Source organism: Sceloporus occidentalis, unplaced genomic scaffold, assembly GCF_023333645.1.
Source record: "Sceloporus occidentalis isolate IW3139 unplaced genomic scaffold, rSceOcc1.0.p SCAF_8, whole genome shotgun sequence".
Taxonomy (NCBI): Eukaryota; Metazoa; Chordata; class Lepidosauria; order Squamata; family Phrynosomatidae; genus Sceloporus; species Sceloporus occidentalis.
The window spans coordinates 7657786-7679459 of NW_028316988.1; the positions used below are offsets into that span (position 1 = coordinate 7657786).

Below are 21674 nucleotides of genomic sequence, written 5' to 3' on the forward strand. Positions count from 1 at the left end.
GACACAATGGGTTGTCCACACAAAGTACATTGATTTGGATAGGAGTCTTATTTATACTCTGCAGTACACTGAAATTCCTAGTTTCCACCGGGGTCAGAAAATACCTTGCAGTTCAAACAACATTTAAGTGTTTTTATCCTAACGCACTTTCTCATCCTTTTCCCCAATACTTCTTTGCAACTGTGCATTTTGCAAGAAACGGAGACACAACGGAGGCCCTAAGCCGATGGTCGCCATAAGTCAGAAACAACTTGAAGGAACAAAACAATGCGGGTGTTAAATAGGTTTCTTGCAAACACTCCGCTTGGGATCCAGGAGTGACAAAATACTACTTTGAATGAATTTTTTGCAGAGGCTTTAGAGACCTTTCGGGGAGCAAAGTAACATAGAGATGATGATGATGATGATGATGATGATGATGATGATGATGATGATGATGATGGTGACGACGAAGATGATAATCATGATCATCATCATCATCATCTTTGCAAAAGCTGTATGCAGAATACGGCCCGCAGTTTGCTAACCTTTGCCTTATGTGAACGACATCTTTCTCTTCTCTCCACTCCCCCGCCTTTCCTTTCCACTTTCTGCAATGCTTCTGATTTCTTTTCAGCCCAAAGTAGAGGAAGTTTGAATTAGGATGCTCAAATCCCGAACTGTAACTTCTGCAGTTTTGAATTAGCATATAGCAACTTGCTCCAGGTACTGTAACGGAGTCGATGTTCAGCAAGGCTTCTCAGATTACCGGACTGATAAGGGAATCTACTAATTATAGCAAAGGAAGTCTGCTTTCTCTTCTTCCCTCGCCAGCCCTGCCTCCCTCCTTAAAGGAATGCTGGATGCTGGTCTGCAGGAGAGAACAAGCTTGCGAAGGGGGGAAGAAAAAGCATTAGGAGCCATTGAAATAAAAATTGTTATGGTTTGGATTGTTCTTTTTTAAAAATGCAATATTAGTCATATTGCATTGAACTAGGCCAATGCTAATTATTTGGACTAAGAGCATGCATAAAGTCCTGGGAGCATGCGCCGGGTTCCAATAATTGTAACATGCATCATTTCATACCTTCCAATGTACAATCGTTTCCTTCCCTGTTTGTCGGACTATGACTGTTTTGGATATCCTGGGACCAGTTCACAAAAGAGATGTGTCCTTTATCAAAACTGGGCTCGTAAAGGGGTCAAACTGCATTAATTCTGCAACGTAGGCTGCAACCATTTAACTTCCATGTCTCAATGCTATGGAAATCTGGGAGCGGTAGTTTTGCGACACATTCAGTCTTCTCTGTCACAGAGCTCCAGTGCCGCGACAAACTACAATTCCCCAAATTCCATAGCAATAGTGTTACTGTATATACTCATGTATAAGTCTTGAATTTAAGTTATAAAACTGACCCCAAAAAACTAACTCGACTTATCCAGGGGTCAATGTAAATACTGTTATCTTAACTCTTATTTAAAAGAAGGAACCATCTCCTGGTGAAAAGCAAGAGTATAATATGTGAAGCACGGATCCCCTCTACTCTCTCATCCATCCACATAGAGTTATGTCTGTTGGGATTTTGTAAGCTCTTTGACATGCTTTGCTTCATCCTTTAGATACTTTGCTATACACCCCTAAATTTTACCCTCGACCTATCCACGGGTCATAGCAAAATCCATACTTTTGGCCCCAAACTTGCCCTCTACTTATACATGAGGTCGTCTTATAGTCAATTATATACGGTGCATTTCTATACCACTTATCAATGAACTTAGCACTCTCTTAGCAGCTTACAGTCTGTAAGCCAATTGCCCCCAACAAGCTGGGTATTCATTTTACCGACTGACAAAAAGATGGAAGGCTGGATCAACCTTGGAGCCCTTTAGGATCGAACTCACAACCTTGTGGGTGCAGGAATGGGATTTAACCACTGCACCACTGCATTGAACCATGGCATTTAAAGTGGTGCCAAACTGGATCATTTCTGCATTGCGGACACAGCCGTCCATGCAGCATTTGATATGGTTCGGTTCTTTCAGTGCTTCTGAGCAGTCCTTCGTAAGGTTTGTATTTGGAAGAGAAGAAGCGGTGCTGCATTTTATGAGTCTATTTCTATCCTGCCTTTCTTTCAGCACCATGCGCCACATGGGTGACGGCAATCTAAATGGCTTTAAAGGGGGATCAGACAGATCCATTAAGCAACTGGTCACGCCGGCTATATGCCATGTCCAGGATCAGAAGAAACATGCCTCCCCATAAAAATATTAACGGACATGAATGGGAGAGTACTATTACATTCATGTGCTTTCAGGGTGTCCAGATATCACAACCGCAAAGGAGGACAAGGCACTGCAAAATGTCGAACATTCAGGAAAATTGTAGGATATTCCAAAAATATAGCGAAAAACACTCATATAAATATATGTGTTTACATGGATGAGTTGGGATTCAAATCCTTGTCTCCGGAATCCTAGTCCAATGCTCAAACCATGCTGGCTCTGATCTTACATATACTGCATTTTATTATGCATGCAACCCTATTTTTCTGATGAAATCTGTGTTAAAATGCTTTGTTGGTTTGCAATATAAAACCTAAATGCTTAAAATTGTACTTTACTTGCCACAAAAACCCTGGACTGACTCTGCATTTAAATTATCGCTTTCGTTTGTCCATTGCGCTGAATTTAACGAAGTTTCAGCATTTGCACGGTGTCCTCAAGGAGCCCATTCCTGAACGCCTTTGCTGTCCTTTTCCCCTCTTCGAAACAAAGACACCCTGAGCTCTGGGTTCGAGTCTTGACTGCTGCTGTCCCTAGGAAAAAGGAACTTTAGAAGGATCCATCCTGTCTCTCTATTTGCAGTGAGGACAGGTTGTCATTTCTCAAAGGGTGACAGCAAAGGTGGTGTTACCCAATGGGCTTCTTAGCAATGCTCAAAATGGAGGATGCTTTGGAATGCCTCCTGAGCAGAAGGTTGGAATGTAGGACATGTCCTGGGAAAGGAGGACATCAGGTCACCTTGGTCTCTGGGCATTGATCTGATGCATTAAGGATCGTTGTATGTCGGGGGGGGGGGGTGTCTTAAACCCGCAGGGGTCTGTCTGTCTGTCTGTCTATCTATCTATCTATCTATCTATCTATCTATCTATCTATCTATCTATCTAATTCATATTCTAAAAACAATCAGGTGTCCTCAAATTATAAGCTAAGCAGGTACATTGTTGCTATTGTGCCCCTTCAAGTCGCTTCTGACGTATCGAGACCCGAAGGCGAATTTATTACAGGGTATTCTTGGCACGATTTGTTCAGAAGGGGGTTTGCCATTGCCTTCCCTTGAGGCTGAGAGACTGTGCTTTGCCCAAGGGTCACCCAGTGAGTTCTATTACAGTTGGCAGGAGAAACCTTAGATGAAGTGCCACCTTTTTCAAACGCTGGGGATAGTTGACTCTCGTGAGACGCCTTGGGTCCCATTTTGGGAGAAAGGCGGAATAAACATGGAATGAATAAATCAATGCAATTGAGCCTGTTTGGGTCTCCTTTGCTGCAGCCTTCCTTTTCAATGCAAATGGCCCTGGAGGCAAGACTCCTCCATCGCACTTATTTGTTTCCAGTTTTGCTTTCTTTTGCAACTCCAAAGTCAGTTTTCTCCTTCCTTGGAAACTTCAACAACCACAAATGGAAAGAGGGTGCCCTCTCTTGGCTGCATTTGATATCGCAAGAGAGGGAGGAAAAACTGCATTACTTTCTAGTTCCAACTTGTCTGGCTTCAAGTCAGCTATTTCCCCAGATGTACAATCATAGAATCATAGATCACATAAGAATCGCTGAACTTCAAAACAGATAGTCCAATTCTCTGCATGCCAACATGGCCATTGATCCTTCAGTCCCAGTATGGTGAGCCTAACCTTGCTTTAATATTCAAAGATATCCCAGCGTTAGTCTTTAAAACCTGTTCATAGCGAGATCTTGCAGCACCTTTGAGACTCACAGAAAGAAAGAAGTTGGCAGCATGAACTTCCATAGTTTTAAGTCTAGCTCCTCACTGAATGCATCTGAGGAACTAGACTTAGGTCTATGAACGCTCATGCTGCCAACTTCTTTCTTTCAGTGAGTCTCAAAGGTGCTACAAGATCTCTCTACATATGTGCCATAATAAATTCATTTGATTCATTCGACATATTTGTATTACTATGTATCGTTCCTGATGTGTGTTTTAACTGATGCCTTTTTAACTGATGTTGTTTGTCTGCAAATTCTTGTTGTTTCCCCTTCTCAAACTATGGAAGGGATGGGTAAGCAATCATCATCATCATCATCATCATCATCATCATCATCATCATCTTGTACCCGCGGTGCATGATCATATTACTTTATCTCTGTGTTTTTCGGCTGGTTGGAACTGAATCATATCGAATCGATTCATTTGTGAATGGGAACCACAAGTGGATTATTTTGGAGAGGAAAAATGCGACCGGGTCAAATGTAATGAGAACCATGCTCCACTGTCAAATCGATCCATCGATTCGGATCGCACACCGATTTGTCTGTAAGTGGGAATGGGGCCATAGTAGCCATGGAAGATTCAATCTCAAATTTAAAATGGACAATCTGGTATGGAAATGCAGTGGAGTGCCCTGCAAGAAAGCATGGCAGGGCTCCAAACATGTTCCTGTGTAAAGAGGCAATACACTTGGGAGATGAAGCTGCTGTTGTTGTTGTGTGCCTTCAAGTTGTTTCTAGTATATTGCCATCCTAAGATGAACCTATCTTAGGTTTTCCTTGCCAAGATTCATTCAGAGGGGGTTTGCCATTGCCCTCCATTCAGGCGGAGAGAGTGCGACTTGTCCAAGCTCACTAAGGTGGTTTCCACAGATGAGCCAGAATTCGAACCGTGTTCTCCGCAGTTGTAGTCCAATGCTCGAAACAACACACATGGCTGGAATAACTATAGAGGTGGCAAAATATATATATATAAGTTTTTTGGGTTGTTTTAAGGGGATCGAGGGGGTTTACATTTATGTCTTTTCATTTATAATGATTATTATGTTGTATTATGTGTATCAAAGGCCCCATACAGACAGGCCAAAGTAAAGCTGCTTCGGGTCACTTTGGAGGTATGCTGTTTAAATGATGCATGCGTCCTAAGAGTCCGGAAGCTGTGCTAAAGCTGCTAGGACTAGATGGTGACTTTGGCGTGGCTTCCGGACATTTAGGACACATGCATCATTTAAACAGCATACCTCCAAAGTGACCCGAAGCAGCTTTATTTTGGCCTGTCTGTATGGGGCCTATGTAAGCCACCTTGATCCTCTGGGAGAGGCAGGGTACAGATGCTGGCGCAACGTCAGGAATAAACTCTTCTAGTACATGGCCACATAGCCCCAAAACCCACAGAAAACTATGGATGCTGGCCATGAAAGCCTTCGACTTCACATTATTATTATTATTATTATTATTATTATTATTATTATTACATTGCCACTCCAAATAAGAATTCTGCATCCCAATAAATCAATCCCAAAATTTCGAGCATTGCAGAGAGTGAGGTGACGAAATTCGTTCAAACTGAGATTTGCTGCATTTCCATTCCTTTGGTCTGTGATTCTATGATTCTATGATTCTATGATTCTATCAACTGGCCTTTTCCTTCGCAATCCTAAACTGTATCTAAGTGCTAAACAATGTTTTTAATGCTCAAAATTTGGAGCTGAAGGAATAAATTCATGGGGCAGCACTCTTATTAGAGGGGGAAATTCCTATTTTTCACCCCTATAGCCGCAATACTACAATATTTCACTTCATCACGCTTTTTCGTTACAATTTCTTTTTCGATCCTTCGCTCTCTGCCGCTGCTCCCCATTCCTCGAAAACCAGGGCTGCAAAAAAAGGAAAACGCTCTAAAAATAATAATGTATTTGATTACACACCAGTATGCGCAGCGCGCATTAGTTTTTGAACTAAGTTTATCAACCGAGCATAAAGACATTAACAGCCCGGAATCGGAGGGGGGAAATTGCGCCGCACGAAAATGAATTTTCAAAATGTCGCCGGCATAATTATCGGCTTGCCCATTACATTAAATGCCACCATTTATAACTGTAACGTTTAAGTATGCAAACAGTAATTAACTTCGTAATGAACTGAGGACCCCTGTGCTTCTCTTCCCTCTGCTCATTTGCATGTTAATTATCATTAGCAACCAGGGAAACAAGTTATAAACAGCTTAATTAGCAGCTTAATCATTTTTACAAGCAAACGCTCTACGCTTTGATATATGAGCGAGCGTTAGATTAATGGGATCGGAAAGAGAGTGTTTTTCTAAGACCCCTGAGCATGAAAATAACATGCAAAATTTGCTTTTAACTGTACTCTGTTTGCTTTCTCTCTCTGTTTTTTCCTTCCTGATGTTTTCACTACAGGGGTCATTCAGACATAATTTTTATGGCCCAACGATGCAAATATTCTCACTCACACATCCCAGGTTTGTTATTCGCACTATGGAAACACGTCAATGCGCACCTCTGCAAGTTGGGCTGCTCTCAGGTGCAAGCATTTGGATAAAGATGGAGTCAATGATGCAAATGCATTTGGAACACATTCAAGGCATGAAGCGTTTTATCCCAGGTCTATTTGCATCGGTTTTTAATGCTACCGACAATATGGATCTTTTTCTTTAAAACTCAACAGAAACCCCAATATCAATTATCCCAGATTTAAGTGGGTTTTTGGGCAGTCCTCCCCCATTGAATCGGGTGCATTTGGAATATGTGTGAATGACAAAGATTCAACCTGGATTATTTTCACAGTGTGAATAACCCCTGCATTTGACCGAAAGGTTTTGCTCCAGGGTTGTTTTTCCTCTCCAGAACAAAATTGACAATATTTCTTAATAATAATAATAATAATAATAATAATAATGTAATAACAACATTTATTTACATCCCACCTCTCTGTGCAACACAACGTAATATGCTCCCTGTATCCCAATAACCCACCCACCCTAAAATACAATTAAACAGTTTACAGATGAAAACATACCTTAGGATAATAAGCAAATCAACAATGGCTGTCGCAGAAATCAGGGAACAACAGGTTCAACGTATTTGGTGGCTGGTTATCTATTCAACTTATTTGGTGGCTGGTTATCTATTCTTTGAATCCTGACAAATCAGCAATGCTATATCATAAAATTATAGTATCTTAAGGGAGGATACAGACGGGTGGCTCCACACCCATTTTTGCTCCTTGTTGGTGCTGCATCAACTGAACCGCATAGCACCGCCGCACTCCTTTAAAAGAAGCCGTATAGAACGGCTTCTTTTTAGAAGTGCCAGAATGGCGCTCGGGTGCCCTGACACTGCCGCTTCCAGTGACTGTCATTTCGGCACGCGAATGCCCATGTGTCATTGTTGTGTGCCCCATGTGGGGCCGCTATTAGGGCTGGGCACATATGGATGCCCAAACCTACAGAGTCCTTAAACTGGCCCCAGGACGGTGCTTTTGCTCATCTGTATTGGGCCATAGAACCATTGGATAGAATCACCCCAAGGGCCATCCAGTCCAACCCCTTGCCATGCAGGAACACAGAATCAAAGCACCCCTGACGGATGGCCATCCAGCCTCTGTTTAAAATACTCCAAAGAAGGAAACTCCACCACTCTCCAAGGCAGCCTATTCCACTCTCAAACAGGTCTTCCCCCTAAACCTTAGCAAGAACCTGAGGATTCAAACTAAACCTTATGAAGAGCATCCTGACTACTCATGCACAGTCTTCTGCAGCAGGTTGCATCAAAACTGACTTCTCTAAGTTCAGGCCAAGAGAGCACTGGCCCTTTGGCTTTTAATACATATATGCAGTGGGCCCTTGGTATCTGCTGGGGTTTTGGTTTCAGGACCCCGCCATGGATACCAAAATCCGTGGATACTCAAGTCCCATTAAATATAATGGCATAGTAAGTCAGTGTCCCTTGCATTAAATGGCAGAATCAAGGTTTGCTTATGAGAATGTCTATATTTTTAAAATATGTTCAATTCGTGGATGCTTGAATCCGTGGATAAAAAATCCATGGATGTGGAAGGCTGACTGTACAGTGGGCCCTCTCCTTACCCGGGTGATCCGTTCCAGATCTTCCCGCATAAGGGAAAATCCGCCTATGCTAGAGCCCCATAGGAAATAATGGGGCTCGTGCATGTGGCAGAGCGGTGCTTGTGCACCATGGGCACGCACGCCATTGTTTCCCTCCCCGAGCGGCTTCTGCATAAGCTGGAAGCCGCGTAAAATGCATCCGCACAAGACACGGGTGCATTGTATAAGTATAATGACAATCCAGGCTTGAAACCAATGGATAAGAAAAGCAACCTCCATGTTAGGAAAAGGTTGGTGTGACAGGTATTGTTCCACTTATGCACCTCCTCCTTTTAAAAAATTCATGGGCTGCACTGTATCCAAAGGAAGACTTGGGATGTGCTTTAATATTTCATTAAGGTTCGTGGAGGTCTGTGCTTCTCTTTCTTCTACAATCCTCTGCTGTTTCTCTTTCTTGTGTTGCTTTCGAACCCAGTTTGGGAGATACTTGCCCCTCTCCGAATTCAATGCATTTAAGTCATGGAGGAAAAATGACTCAATTCTGTCGTCCGGGCGCCACAAAAGCCCTAGGGAGGTAAGGTAAGTTTTCAGTATCATTCTGCTGTCGCTTTGTGTTCTGCTTCTTAGCTATATTTATATGCTGTTTTCAACCTCTTTGTCTTGTTATTATATTTGATTATTGGCATTGCTTCAGCACTTTAACACAGGGGAATGCCACAACCCATTTCTTGTAAAAGGTAGATGTTTGCGGATCAGTGGTGTCACCTCCACTTTGATGACATGTAAAAGGGATCCAGGAGTCCATGTAGACCATAAGTTGAACATGAGTCAACAGTGCGTTACGGCAGCTAAAAAAGTCAATGCAATTTTAGGCTGCATTAATAGAAGTATAGTGTCCAGATCAAGGGAAGTAATAGTGCCACTCTATTCTGCTTTGGTCAGGCCCCACCTGGAATATTGTGTCCAGTTCTGGGCACCACAATTCAAAAAGGATGTGGAGAAACTGGAGCCATGTGTCAAAAGGAAGGAGACTAAAATGGTGAAGGTTTGGAAACCATGTCCAATGAGGAATGACTTAGGGAGCTGGGGATGTTCAGCCTGGAGAAGAGAAGGTTAAGAGGTGATATGATAGCCCTGTTTAAATACTTGAAGGGATGTCATACTGAAGATGGAGCAAGCTTGTTTTCTGCTGCTCCAGAGACTAGAATATGGAACAATGGATGCAAGCTACAGGAACAGAAATTCCACCTCAACATTAGAAAGAACTTCCTGACAGTAAGAACTTTTGCCAGTGGAAGATGCTTCATTGGAAAGTGGTGGAGTCTCCTTCTTTGGAGGTCTTTAAATAGAGGCTGGATGGCCTTCTGTCGGGGATGCTTTATAGAGAGTTCCTGCATGGCAGAATGGGGTTGGACTAGATGGCCCTTGGGATCTCTTCCAACTCTACAATTCTATGATTCTATTCTATGATTCTAAGGTGTCACCTGGTGTGGTCCATGCCCACTGCACCCACCTAATAACACTGCTGTTCTCTGCCATAGCTCCTCTGGTTAAAGGCCCAAGAACGTGCATCATTTTTCTTCTCTGGGACTAAGCAGGCAAGCCTACTGTTTACTGTCTCCTGGGAAACAGGCATGCAGCAGATTGAACTGCTGCCGCTTTTGTCTATTCTGTGGCTTTCTGCTCACAGAAGCTGCAGAGCGCATGGAGCACCAAAGTGAAAACACAGCCTTCACTGGCATTCATTGTCTCCAGTGGATTCAGGATCAGATGCTTTCCTTGTCCCCACCCAAGACTTTTATAGCAGGTGAGTTACTACCTTGTCTGCAGATTCTTGTTTTCCAAGTTCTTATTTTTGACAGGTGCCAATAGAAGGAAGAAGGAGTGGGTTAATAGGAGGAGGTCTATAGTCTTTCATTCCTGGTGCAAATCTCCCCCTTTCTCCTGCCACTCCAGTCTATATCTGGGAAATATGTGACGATAATGGGACTGAGCATATAAGCAGGAAAAAGTGGCTCAATCCTGGGTTTTCTGAAAGTGGGTTCTGCACAGCCAGCTTCGAATGCAGCCCAAACATCCATGTGCAGTGTACTTTGGTCAAAGACCGTAAATACATTAATGATGAGTGTGCATGCACCATTGGATTATTTTTCCCCGCCTTCCCACCATGCATGCACCATCACACAAACACACCACCAGTCACCGCCAATTGCATGCCCCCTTTCTCCCCATTTCACCTTATATCTGCCCGGTTGAACTGCCTGGTTTGTGGATGTTGCACTTACATCCACTGCATTATCGGGAACCTTTCCTGTGTGTAGTACTGTCACGTCATGGGGTGTGGGATAGCTGGATGGTGGCAACAATCCACAGTTGTGTATGCGCACTGAAACAAACAACACATATGGCAAGCAATGGCACCAATGGCTGGTCCTAGGGTGCATGCTCCAGACCGCTTCTGTATGTAGCCTTACTGTCCTGCATTTCCACACTGGTGTTGGGCTGTTCATGTGCAAGTGGATGATGCACATTTCCCACTTTAAATCAGAGTAGCAGAGCTTCTTTTCCTTCTTCATTCCTAAAGAGATCTTTTTGCAAACTAAAAGGAGTTTCAAAATACATGGTGAAAACAATGGGACAATATATTTACCAATTTCATAGTCCAATAGTAGTAGATTTCATAGTCCAGTGCTTAAACCACCACATCAACCAAGCTTCCTATTCCGAAATATCTTAATGGTTTTTGATAAGACAGTCAACCTTACGATTCCCTCAACCTAATTTTTAATTATCTTCTTCTCATTTTTTTTAAATTTAAAAACAAAAACAGCTTTGGAAATGAACTAGAAATGAAAGCCGGCGATAAAACGGTTTCTATGCTCAACTTGACATCCACGGATCAGGCCATGTATCTCTGTAAAGAAGGGGACCAACAGTTAATCGTCAATGAACTCTCCTTGGCCACCGCTTTCTATACAGCTGCATTCAGCTGCAATGGTCAGATAGCCATTGAAAAGGTGGCATCCCTCGGAGAAGAATCTGGCGCAAGAGTAATCGCCGTTTTGGAGAGATGGTGCCAAGGTGGAGGCCCCATTCCCCAGGTTCAGTGCGACATCCCAAATATCCCGATGCTCAGTGTTGGGATCGCGGCCATTTTCCTCTCCACCCTCAACCCCAACAACATGGTCGCCTCTCTGTACAAGATGGAAGCTTTGCTGAAACTGGGCCGCTACGAGGAAGTGGTGAGTCGGTGTAACTCTCTGGTTGGCACCCACCATTGCTTGGAGTTGGTCCTCACTAGGGCTTTGGCCTTGGTGCTGCTGAGGACACACTCTCAAAATGGCCTCATGGACTATCTCTATACCTTTACAAAACATCGAGAGAAGACGCTAGAGTTCATAAGCAGTCGGCAAAAGGAGCACTTGCAGCAGGTCGTCCATGCCTGCTTTGACTTCATCTCACTTGGGGTAAATGGTCATTGCACCCTACAAAACTGGCAAAGCACTTGCTATGACTTTCTGGCTACCTTAGTACCAGAGGACATCCGTGTCCGCCAGGTTCAAGCAGCTCACCTGTTTGAAAAACAACAATATAAGGAGTGTGTGTCTGTTTACAGTAAGGCTTTGGATGTCTTGTCAGCCAATGGTGCAACCTGGGATGACAGACAGCCTGGTCTTCTTATAGGCAGGGCAGCTGCGTACTTTTCTCTAGGTGGGCGAGTGCCAGAATTAATGCAGGACTTGATGGCAGCCTTTGAGTTTAGCCCCAGCTTAGCAAAGAGGTGGTTTGATGAGCTTTTCTCTGCTGCAGACATTGAGAGTATACAAAAAATCTCCAGAGCAGCCGTGGAGGAAGGGTTTGCATCCTACAGAGAAGCCGTCCGTACCAGGCTTGAAGTCCGAAGCGATGGCAACAAGGGGCTGCTCTCTGCAGTCATCTCCACCCTTCATTTCCTCATTCAGATTTCTCCAGCGGCAAGGCGTGAACTCAATGTGCGGCTGGCCGACTGTTACATCTTGGAGGGCGACATCAAGAGCGCCTTGGACATTTGCAATGCCCTTCTGGATTCTGAGCAGGAGACATACCACAACACCATTCTCGCCCTGCGAGGTTTCTGTCATCTTCATGCCAAAAGGTGTCAAGAGGCCCTCCGGGATTTCCAAAAGATCATAGAGCACAGCTCTCCACATCCCATCAGCTGCGTCAAGGCACTTTGCGGCCGTGGCCTGATCCGGGCTTGGGAGGGAAGCACTTACTTTACAGCCCTAGACTATATCACTGCCTGTAGGCTTAGATTCGAGGAAACCAGCTTTGTGATCAAGGCCTACATACCATGGAACCAAAGAGGCTTCCTTTTGGTTGTTCTCCAAGAGGAAGCACAGAAGATCCTTGAAAGGAAACAGAACGCAAGCAGCAGCTCAGCTCTCCAAAGCAATGCAATAAATATGCTGAATGGATTCCAGATGAAAGAAGGGTAGGTAAGGCTTTGGTGGGCCAATGATTAAAGACAGGTGAGTCAATTGTGTAGTGAATGGATTGTGATAATGATAAATTATCATGTTTTATTCAAATGTCTTAATTCAGCTTTTGTTGTAGATGTTGTGTGCCTCCAAGTCGTTCCTGACTTATGATGAGCCTAAGGAGACCCTATCATGGGGTTTTCTTGGTTCTTCAGAAGGAACTTGCCATTGCCCCCTTTGACAGTGTTTCCTTGGCTTTAGGCAACATCCTTCCTTTGCATCTGTCCTCCAAAGACCATCATTAAAACTGAACTTGTCCCCTTAGATCTATACCCATAAGGTTTTGAATTTCAACTGACATTCTCACACACACAACTGACTTAGATAGGTCTGTCTCTAGACTCTCCGCTCCATCCCATGTATCTCAGGAAGGAGGCTCAAGTCTATGAAAGCTCATGCTACCAGCTTCTTCCTTTCAGTTAATTTCAAAGGTGCTACAAGATCCCATTTATGTTCTGACCAGAGTCTTCTTTCTTTTTGCTTTATTCAGGAATGCATCTGCGGCTCACCAGCTGGCTTTTCTCCTGTTGGACCTAGATGCTTCCAGTGAAGCATCTCGGATCTTATGTGCTGATGCTCTGTATCGGATGGATCAAATGAACAATGCCCAGAAGATCCTTCTAGTGGAGCTCTCCAAAACATCACAGAAATCTGCTATCCTAGCTAGGCTGGCTCTGCTTCAGTTGAAGAAAGGCTTTGTATATGACTGTAACCAGGTGTGCAGTGGGAAAAATAGTTATGTCAAGTAGTATGTGGTCTACACATAGCTATGCAAAACATTAGATATCCACCAGAATTTTTGGGCGGAGAGCTGATAGTAGTGGGATGCGTTGGCCAGGGTATCATTGAGCAGAGGGGGCTCTCTATGGGTGAGAAGATGGATCTCCGCCAGCAATGGGGAACTGGAGAAGGATGCTTGGCCCAGTTTCTCTTCCCATTTGGATGGGAAGAGGAAGAGGCCACAAGAGGAAGATTTTTGGCCACCTGAGATTCTGAAGAGACTTGGGCCCCATTCCCACTTACAGATAAATTGGTGTGCGATCCGAATCGATGGATCGGTTCGACAGCAGAGCATGGTTCCCACTACATTTGTCCCAATCACATTTTTCCCCACTACATTTATCCTGGTCACATTTTTTCCCTCCAAAATAATCCACTTGTGGTTCACATTCAGGCATGGATCGATTAAAAATGGACCCGCTCCAGCCAGCCGAAGGGCAAATGTAAATTGATTCTGATCTGCATGTGATTCACACTTGCACAGATTTGATTTATCGAAAAAGAAGCAGAAAAAAATCAGCGTCAAAAAAGACACAGGTTAAATGGGTCTAGTGCAAGACACCCCCCCTTGGAAACACTTCAGCGATTTGGATTAAGTGGGAACCAGGGGTGTTTGAACCGGTTCAACCCTTTAAGCAGAGGCTGGATGGCCATCTGTTGGGAATGCTTTGACTGAGAGTTCCTGCATGGCAGAATGGTGTTGGACTGGATGGTCCTTGTGGTATCATCCAACTCTGTGATTCTGTGATTCTATGATTCTAACCCGATTCACGGTCCGATTTAAAAGGTAGTGGAAATGAGGCCTTGACAGGGTACTTTGCTTGTGGAGGTTTTTCTGTGCACAACCCAAGGTCTGACTCTGGACCTGTGTTGGGCAGAGAAAAGCACCAACCCAACTGCCCTGGTCCAAGACGTTTTGCTGCCTGAGACAAAAGGGCAAAATGGTGCTGTCTCCTTCCTCTCTTCCACTTGTGGAGTCCTTGTTGGAGCCAGGACAATGTCTTCCAGGGCCCCCTCCTCCTCACTTAAATTTTATCATATAGAGTTGGCTAAAAAATGTTTACACGGGGGCTCAACAGACCACCCCAAAAAGCCGGTCTGTAGCCACCTGTTTTTGCTCCCGAGAGAGTCCGCAGCAGCCAAACCGCACAGGCTCCGTCTGCATAAAAAAGAACCCGGAAAAAACAGGTTGTATTTGGCGGCGTAGGCGCCACCATCAATGTGCCATTAGCACACTGTGCCACGTCAGTGATGCAAGCGTGGCATCCCAATGTACGGATGCGGTGGCGCACTTGCGTCATTATGGCAGCCCCATGGGGACAGGAAGCCGCCATGATGGTGGCATCCGTACAGACCAAGGTTTGGGAGTGTGAGGCTGATGTACACTCCCGAACCCTAGAATTGGCACCAGCACGCCGCTTCCCACCCGCCTGTATTGGGCATTAGTTCTGATGTCCTCCTAATGCCCCCCTGCTGCCATCTTTTTCTCTGGGTCTTTCTACCACCCCAAGGGGGCAATATTGCCCACATTGACAATCACACTAGGATGGCTCAATTGCATCAGAGGCAACACTGGAAGAAGGCATGGCAAAAGCAGGGATCCATCCAGAGAACCTTCAGGACTTAGTTCACATAACCGCCTCTAATAAACAATAATGACTATGGCACAGTGACCGTCCTCTCAAATTAAAATCAATGTTATTCCAGAATCTGGTGGGGGTGCAATGTCTTAATTCATCTTCTATCTGCCTTTGCCTCCCTACAGTTTTTGAAGAAGATTGCCCAAAGTGGAGAGATATCCAGCTTCTTTGTTTTGGTGAAAATTTTGAAAGACGAAGACCGGACCTTAATGCAAAGGCACTGCCATTCGAGGGCTTTGACTGTCCTGAAGCACAAGCAAGGTGTGGACTACATCAAAGAAGCCATTGTCTACCTTTCCTTTGCCATCTCTGCCACTGGTAAGATGCTACAAATATTATCTTCCAGCAAAAAGACGGAGAGTGATCGATATGTAACTGATATGTCAAACTAGTCACCTCTTACCTTTATGTTTGGAAAGCTTTTTTCCTTTGCTTTCAGATACCTGTGTAAACCTTGACAGGTAATTCAAATCCTTGCATGCACTTTGGATTTGGATCCAAATTAAACCAGTCCCCAGTAAACCAGAGTTTCAAGACACCGAAAAGGGTGCATAGGAACAATTGAGCCAATGGCCCACCTTATCTCCCCATCCCAAACTGCGGAAAGGGTTCATTCATTCTCTCTATTGGAAAACCCACTGGATTCCATGGATCTTTGTCTGGCTTTGTCATGTTACCACAGTGATTCCCAAATTGTGGCTTTCAGGTGTTTAGGACTTCACTCCCAGGATCCCAGACCATTGACCAAGATCATTGATACTTCTGGGAGCTGAAGTCCAAAACATCTGGAGGACCAGATATTGGGAATCATTAATAGATCTTCCACATCTGCAAGAGCCATGAAAGCAAATATCATTTGAAGGTCAGCAATGGCTCAATAAAGAGAGTATTTGTCTGAATTTAGGGTTTTTCCTCCCTCCTTTTCTTATCAAGGTGGTTTTGCTGTGGATTCCCTTCTTGCCCGAGCCCGTTGTTATGGACAGCTTGGCCAAAAGAAGACAGCTATCTTCGATTTCAATGTGGTCTTGAAAGAAGATCCTACAAATGCTCAGGCTCTTTGTGGGAAAGGATTCATTCATTTAACCCTGAACCAGGAAAAGGTAGGATTCAGCTTTCATCATTGTCATTATCTTCATCATCGCCATCATCCAGCGGCTCTATGTAGCTCTTGCAAGGCCTGATTCCCACAACCTTTTAAGCCGGATCGCAATTTGGTTCAAAGCAGTTCAAACAACCCTGGTTCCCACTTAGTCTGAATCGCTGAAGCTATTTGGCGAGGGGGGGGGCATGTACCAGACCCATTTAACCTGCATATTTTTGACCCTGATTTTTTTCCCGATTCTGCGCAAGTTTGAACCACAAGCGGATCGGAATCGATTCAAATTTGCCCTTTGGCCTGCTGGAACCAAATCATTTTGAATCGATTCATTGTGAAAGTGAACCACAAGTGGGTTATTTTGATGCCAAAAAAAATGACAGAAAATGCAATTGGGGCAAATGTAGTGGGAATCGCACTCCGACGTTGAATCAATCCGGATTGCGCACCGATTTATCTGTAAGTGGGAATGGGGCCCAAGTCTGTCCTTGAATTGCTGTGTGTTCAATCAAACGTTTGTAATGGTAAGTCAAGGCAGCTATTGTTTTCTCATGTTTCCCCAAAGCAAACTATGGGGATGTAGTTTTGTGAGCTACTTAGCCTTCTATGTCAGAGAGCTCTGGTTCCACAACAAACTACAGTTCCCAGGATGCCACAGTATTGAGCCATGGCAGTTACAGAGGCATCAAACTGCATTATTTCTGCAGCATCAATGTGTCCTACAACATTTTGATAAGTCAAAACACTGTGTGAGAATCACAGAGCTACTCAATCATTAGGTATTCTAGTTTTCTGTGTTTTAGTTTTGCTTCGGATTGATACAGGCCACAAATATTTGCTGATTTCCAGGTTTCTCTTTCCAAAACCCCATTATCACCAAACAGAGTAGGAGGCGCAAAATGATCCTTTCCTTAGCAGCGCAGATGACGCTAACATGCATCATGTTCTCTTTTATCGGCATTTTATCATTGGCTTTTGTTTTATTCACATAGGAAGCTGTGCGCGATCTGACTGCGGCCATCAAAGCCGACCCAGTTTTGGCCGTTGCTGAAATCCTCTCGCTAAAGCCGCAAGCCCAAGCGCTGATCCACCGGTGCTTGTTTTCTCACTGCCAGGATGCACTGTCCGAACATGATGCTTGCAAAGAGCCCTGCTGTGGAGAGACTCTGAAGGATTGTGCCATCATTGCAGAATCGCTTGTGAAAATAAACAGCAAGGACGCGAAAAGTCACATCCTCTATGTGGACCTTTTAGCTGCTGATGGTAACAGTTTTCTCCCTTGCGTTATTAATTGTATTATCAGTGTCCTTCATTTCTGCATATTGATTATGGCTTATAGCCAACATGACTTGGATGTTGGAATATGCTTATCCAAGTTGCAGGTTGCAACAAATATAGAGGGGTAACTAATACCTTAAGGGACAGGATCAATATTCAAAATGACCTTATAATACAGCGCGCCTGCTCCATATGTGGGCGCGCCATACGCGGTCTTGCGCGTACACGCTCAAGCCGCGGCGAGCGCGCAGGGCGGAAGGGGCGGTGCGTCCCATTCAATTGATTGGGGTGCGCGCCCGTGGCAACCTGCGCACCGCCACGCCGCCGCACCACCATGCACGAGCCCCATTGTTTCCAATGGGGCTTGAGCATAGGCGGAATTCGTCTTACGCAGCGGGATCCAGAACAGATCCCCCACGTAAGGAGAGGGCCAACTGTATAAGTTAATATATAACCTGATAAGGAATGTATAGTACAATATGAATTTTGTAATGAAGGAACACGTTTGTCGATTTGGTTTTCTGGATTTTCATCTCTGAATTGAAGTAAATTGGATACAAATATAATAATAATAATAAATTAATTATTTGTATCCTGCCTTTCCCATTTTGAGGATCAAGGCAGGAAACAGCAAAGTTCAAATAAAAATTATGTAATCAATAATAAAAACATTCTCTTAATTTCTCCAATCCTCCTGCCCTCCCACTTTCACGTATAAATCATATCAATAAAACCATAGGATAAACGATAACATTATTCAAAACAATTAAAACAGGAGTGGCATTAGGGGAGGCAGGTTTGGACGGACAAGTAGTTATTTTCTATTAGGGGGTCAGTCTGGTGGTGCATGCACATGGTTGCACTGCTGCAGACATGCACCTAGCATGCCACCATTAAAACTGATGGGACTTGAGGTCTCATGGTTTTTGGCGTCCAAAGGAGTGGGGACGAAACTGAACCACCATGGATATGAAGGGCTGACTGAACCCCTAGGCAGAAAAAAAGAAATAGGATAGGAGAGCTTGACAATAGTACATGTGAAAGGGATCTAGACCACAAGTTGAACATGAGTCACAGCTGCCCCTGGATGTTTTAGGATTCAACAGCTAAAAAGCCAATATGGTCCTAGACTGCGTCAATAACAGTATAGTGTCCAGATTAAGGGAAATAATAGTGGCCCGGTCCAGACAGACGCAAAAGGATGCCCTTGTCACGTGCGAGGGGTGGCGCTTCTAGATGCCCCTCACCCCTCGCATGTGACGAGGGCATCAAAATAGTGGCTTCCTGTGCAAACGGGCACTGCCATTGTTACATACCGGACGCATAGCGTCCACACGCCGTGGCAGCATTATGATGTTGCAGGTGCATCATTAGCACACTGTGACATCATAATGGCGTCGCAAAGAGAACCTGCTTTTCGCAGGTTCTTCTTGGTTTGTGGGGAAGTCCCGCGGTCTGGAGGCTGCGGCTTCCCCGCGGACCAAAACTAGGTGCCAGGAGACCGTCCTTTTTGGACGTTCTGTCCTGCGCCAGTGCCACTCTATTCTGCTTTGGCCAGGCCATAGCTGGAATATTGTGTCCAATTCTGGGCACCACAATTCAAGAAGGATGTTGCCAAGATGGAGCATGTTCAGAGGAGGGTGACCAAGATGGTGAAAGGTCTGGAAACCATTAAGCCCTATGAGGAGTGGCTTAGGGAGATAAGTATGTTTAGACTGGAGAAGAGAAGGTAGCCCTGTTTAAATATTTGAAGGGGTGTCATATTGAGGATGGAGCAAGCTTGTTTTCTGGTACTCTGCAGCAGTGGTCCCCAAACAGTGCTCTTTAATAGATTTTGGATTTCAGCTCCCAGAATCCCAAACTACTGGCCAACATAGCTGAGGCTTCTGGGAGCTGGAGTCCAAAAACTCTTAAAGGTCACAGTTTAGGGACCTCTGCTGTAGAGACTAGGACACAATGTGTCCCAATGTCCACCTTGTTCTATGTCTGCTCACCTGAAGTCTGCCATGAGATATGCCATGCTCTTCCAGGTAGTTCTGCCACCTTCCAGAAAGCTTTTCTGGGGCACAAAGTGGAGGGGCTTCACAGATATGTTTAACCATGTGATCAACAAAATCCAAGTGTTCAATGTTGCTCAAGTTGTACATCATGTTGCCACTACCAATTCGGGTATTTGGAAAATCTGGCCCATATGTAAGACGAAAAATTTGGATATATACATATATATAATAACCCAGTATATAATCATAGAGAGGCGGGATTATTATTATTATTATTATTATTATTATTATTATTATTATTATTATTATCCAGTCCAAACTCCCATCTGGCCTCCTTTTGAAAACCTCCAAAGAAGAAGGAGATGAGATAACGTCTAAAAGAGAATTGATCTTTTGGTATTTGTTGATATTTATTGGCAGGGAGACACAAAGAAGCGTTGACTTACCTTGAGGAGACATTTGGGGAGAAGGTGCCCGATGATGCCACCAATTTGCGCTTTGGCTTGCTTCATGCCAAGGAGAGAAACATGACCAGCGCAGCCCACGTTTTGGCAAGTTTAGCCACACAGAACTATGAAGAACTAGGATATCTTCTCAACTTCTTAGACCTCAAGCAGAGAGAAAACCTTGCTCAGGTCAGTCTCCAGCTTCCTTTACTGCCAAGTATTTGCTCCCAAGGAGTATCTTTATTCCATGCTGGAACACCTAAAGTGTCTCCACAATGTAAGCTTGTCACTTCATTTCCATGCACAAAAGATTTTGAATTTGAATCGACATTCTCACACACACACACCAGGGTCTGTCCCTGGACTTCCGCTTCACCAAATGCATCTGAGGGAATGGACTTGAGTCTAGAAAAGCTCATGCTGCCAACTTCTTTCTTTGGTTAGTCTCAAAGGTGCTACAAGATCTCTCTACATATGTATGTATGTGTTTGTCTTGGAAATTATCAATAAATAATGCATACACACACACACACACACACACACACACACACACACACAGTGCGCCCGCGTCATATGCACTATATGTGGCTTTCAGCATATGCTGAAAGTTGCGCAGGAGCACACGGGGCACAGTGGGTGGTGCATCCCACTTAGATTAATGGGGCACATGCCTGTGGTGCACGCGCACTGCCTCACCACCACACTGCCACACTGCCGCCACATGCACAGGCCCCATTACTTTCAATGGGGCTCAAGCACACGTGTTTTTTCTTTACGTGGGGGGGTCCGGAAGGGATCCCCCACGTAAAAAAGGGGCACATTGTATATGCATTTATATATTATATATATATATATATGTGTGTGTGTGTGTGTGTGTGTGTGCATATTATATTATATTATATTATTAATTTAAAAGGAAAGTATCATGGATCTACATAGGATCCAATGGATTCTTCCATGGTTTATGAGTCTCAAATGGAATCGGTCTGACTTCAAGGAAAAGAACCAGTTTGGATTGGGATAACTAACTTTTTCCCCCTATCCATAGGTCGCATCCAAAGAAGGAAATGTATTGGCGAAGAAGCAATGCCATGCAAAGGCTGTTGGCTACTATTCGCTGGCTGTCTTGGCAAGCAAGAGTAACCCTCGATATCTTCGCCAGCGCTCCGCTTGCCTAGCCTACCTAAAGGACTACAAGGCGGCCTTGAAGGACATGAGTGTTGTCCAAAACCATGGGACGAATGCTCCAAGGACTCGAGTGAAAGACTATTGCTTCCAGGGCCATATGCTCTTGTCCATTTCAAAGGAGGAACTGGCAGTTGGGCAGTATATGAAAGCCTTTGAACTGGAAGAGTCCTTGACTCTGGCCAATATACCAACTGGTCACGATAGAGAAAGACTGTCCAAAGCATTCCTCGAAATGGCCGAATCTTGTTTTGCCATGAGCCACTATGAGGACGCCTGGAAGACCACAGAATATGGGCTGATGGTGGACCCAGATAACCATGAGCTTAAAAAGCTTAGAACAAGAATTAAGCGGGAAGCCTGTGGTTGCAGGGTTCAATAATTTGCTCTCTGTTTCCATTCTGTAAATGGTAGTTTTTTGTGGGTGTTTCGGGCTCCATGGCCATGTTCTAGAAGAGTTTATCTCTATGTCTCCGACTGATGCAGTGACCGGGGATGGCATCTCTCCTCTCGTGGCCTGTCTGGAGTCGGTAATGGGCTGGATGAGGGAAAACAGACTCAGCTTGAATCCAGAGAAAACGGAAGTACTTGTGATAGGTTCTCCTGGCCCAGGGATGGCGGTGGTTCCACCTGTCCTGAATGGGATCACGCTTCCCGTGAG

The 21674-nt window shown here is 44.4% G+C and overlaps 1 protein-coding gene across 1 annotated transcript; it reads left to right on the top strand.

Moving 5' to 3' along the window:
* The first annotated feature begins 11235 nt into the window (after nt 1–11235).
* Nucleotides 11236–21395, top strand: LOC149307753 (tetratricopeptide repeat protein 34-like). The gene is made up of 7 exons (XM_089537160.1): nt 11236–12542; nt 13079–13304; nt 15134–15326; nt 15942–16108; nt 17097–17367; nt 19803–20017; nt 20877–21395. Exons 1-7 carry the CDS (start codon nt 11251–11253, stop codon nt 21393–21395), a joined length of 2883 nt encoding a protein of 960 aa, XP_089393286.1. The 5' UTR covers nt 11236–11250.
* Nucleotides 21396–21674: the final 279 nt, after the last annotated feature.

Bases quoted from the DNA above. Each gene is read 5' to 3' on its own strand.
- LOC149307753 (XM_089537160.1), top strand. From the start codon at position 11,251: ATGGTCGCCTCTCTGTACAAGATGGAAGCTTTGCTGAAACTGGGCCGC. The intron at 12,543-13,078 runs GTAGGTAAGGCT...TGCTTTATTCAG, and splicing joins GGATTCCAGATGAAAGAAGG to GAATGCATCTGCGGCTCACC. The intron at 13,305-15,133 runs GTGTGCAGTGGG...GCCTCCCTACAG, and splicing joins TTGTATATGACTGTAACCAG to TTTTTGAAGAAGATTGCCCA.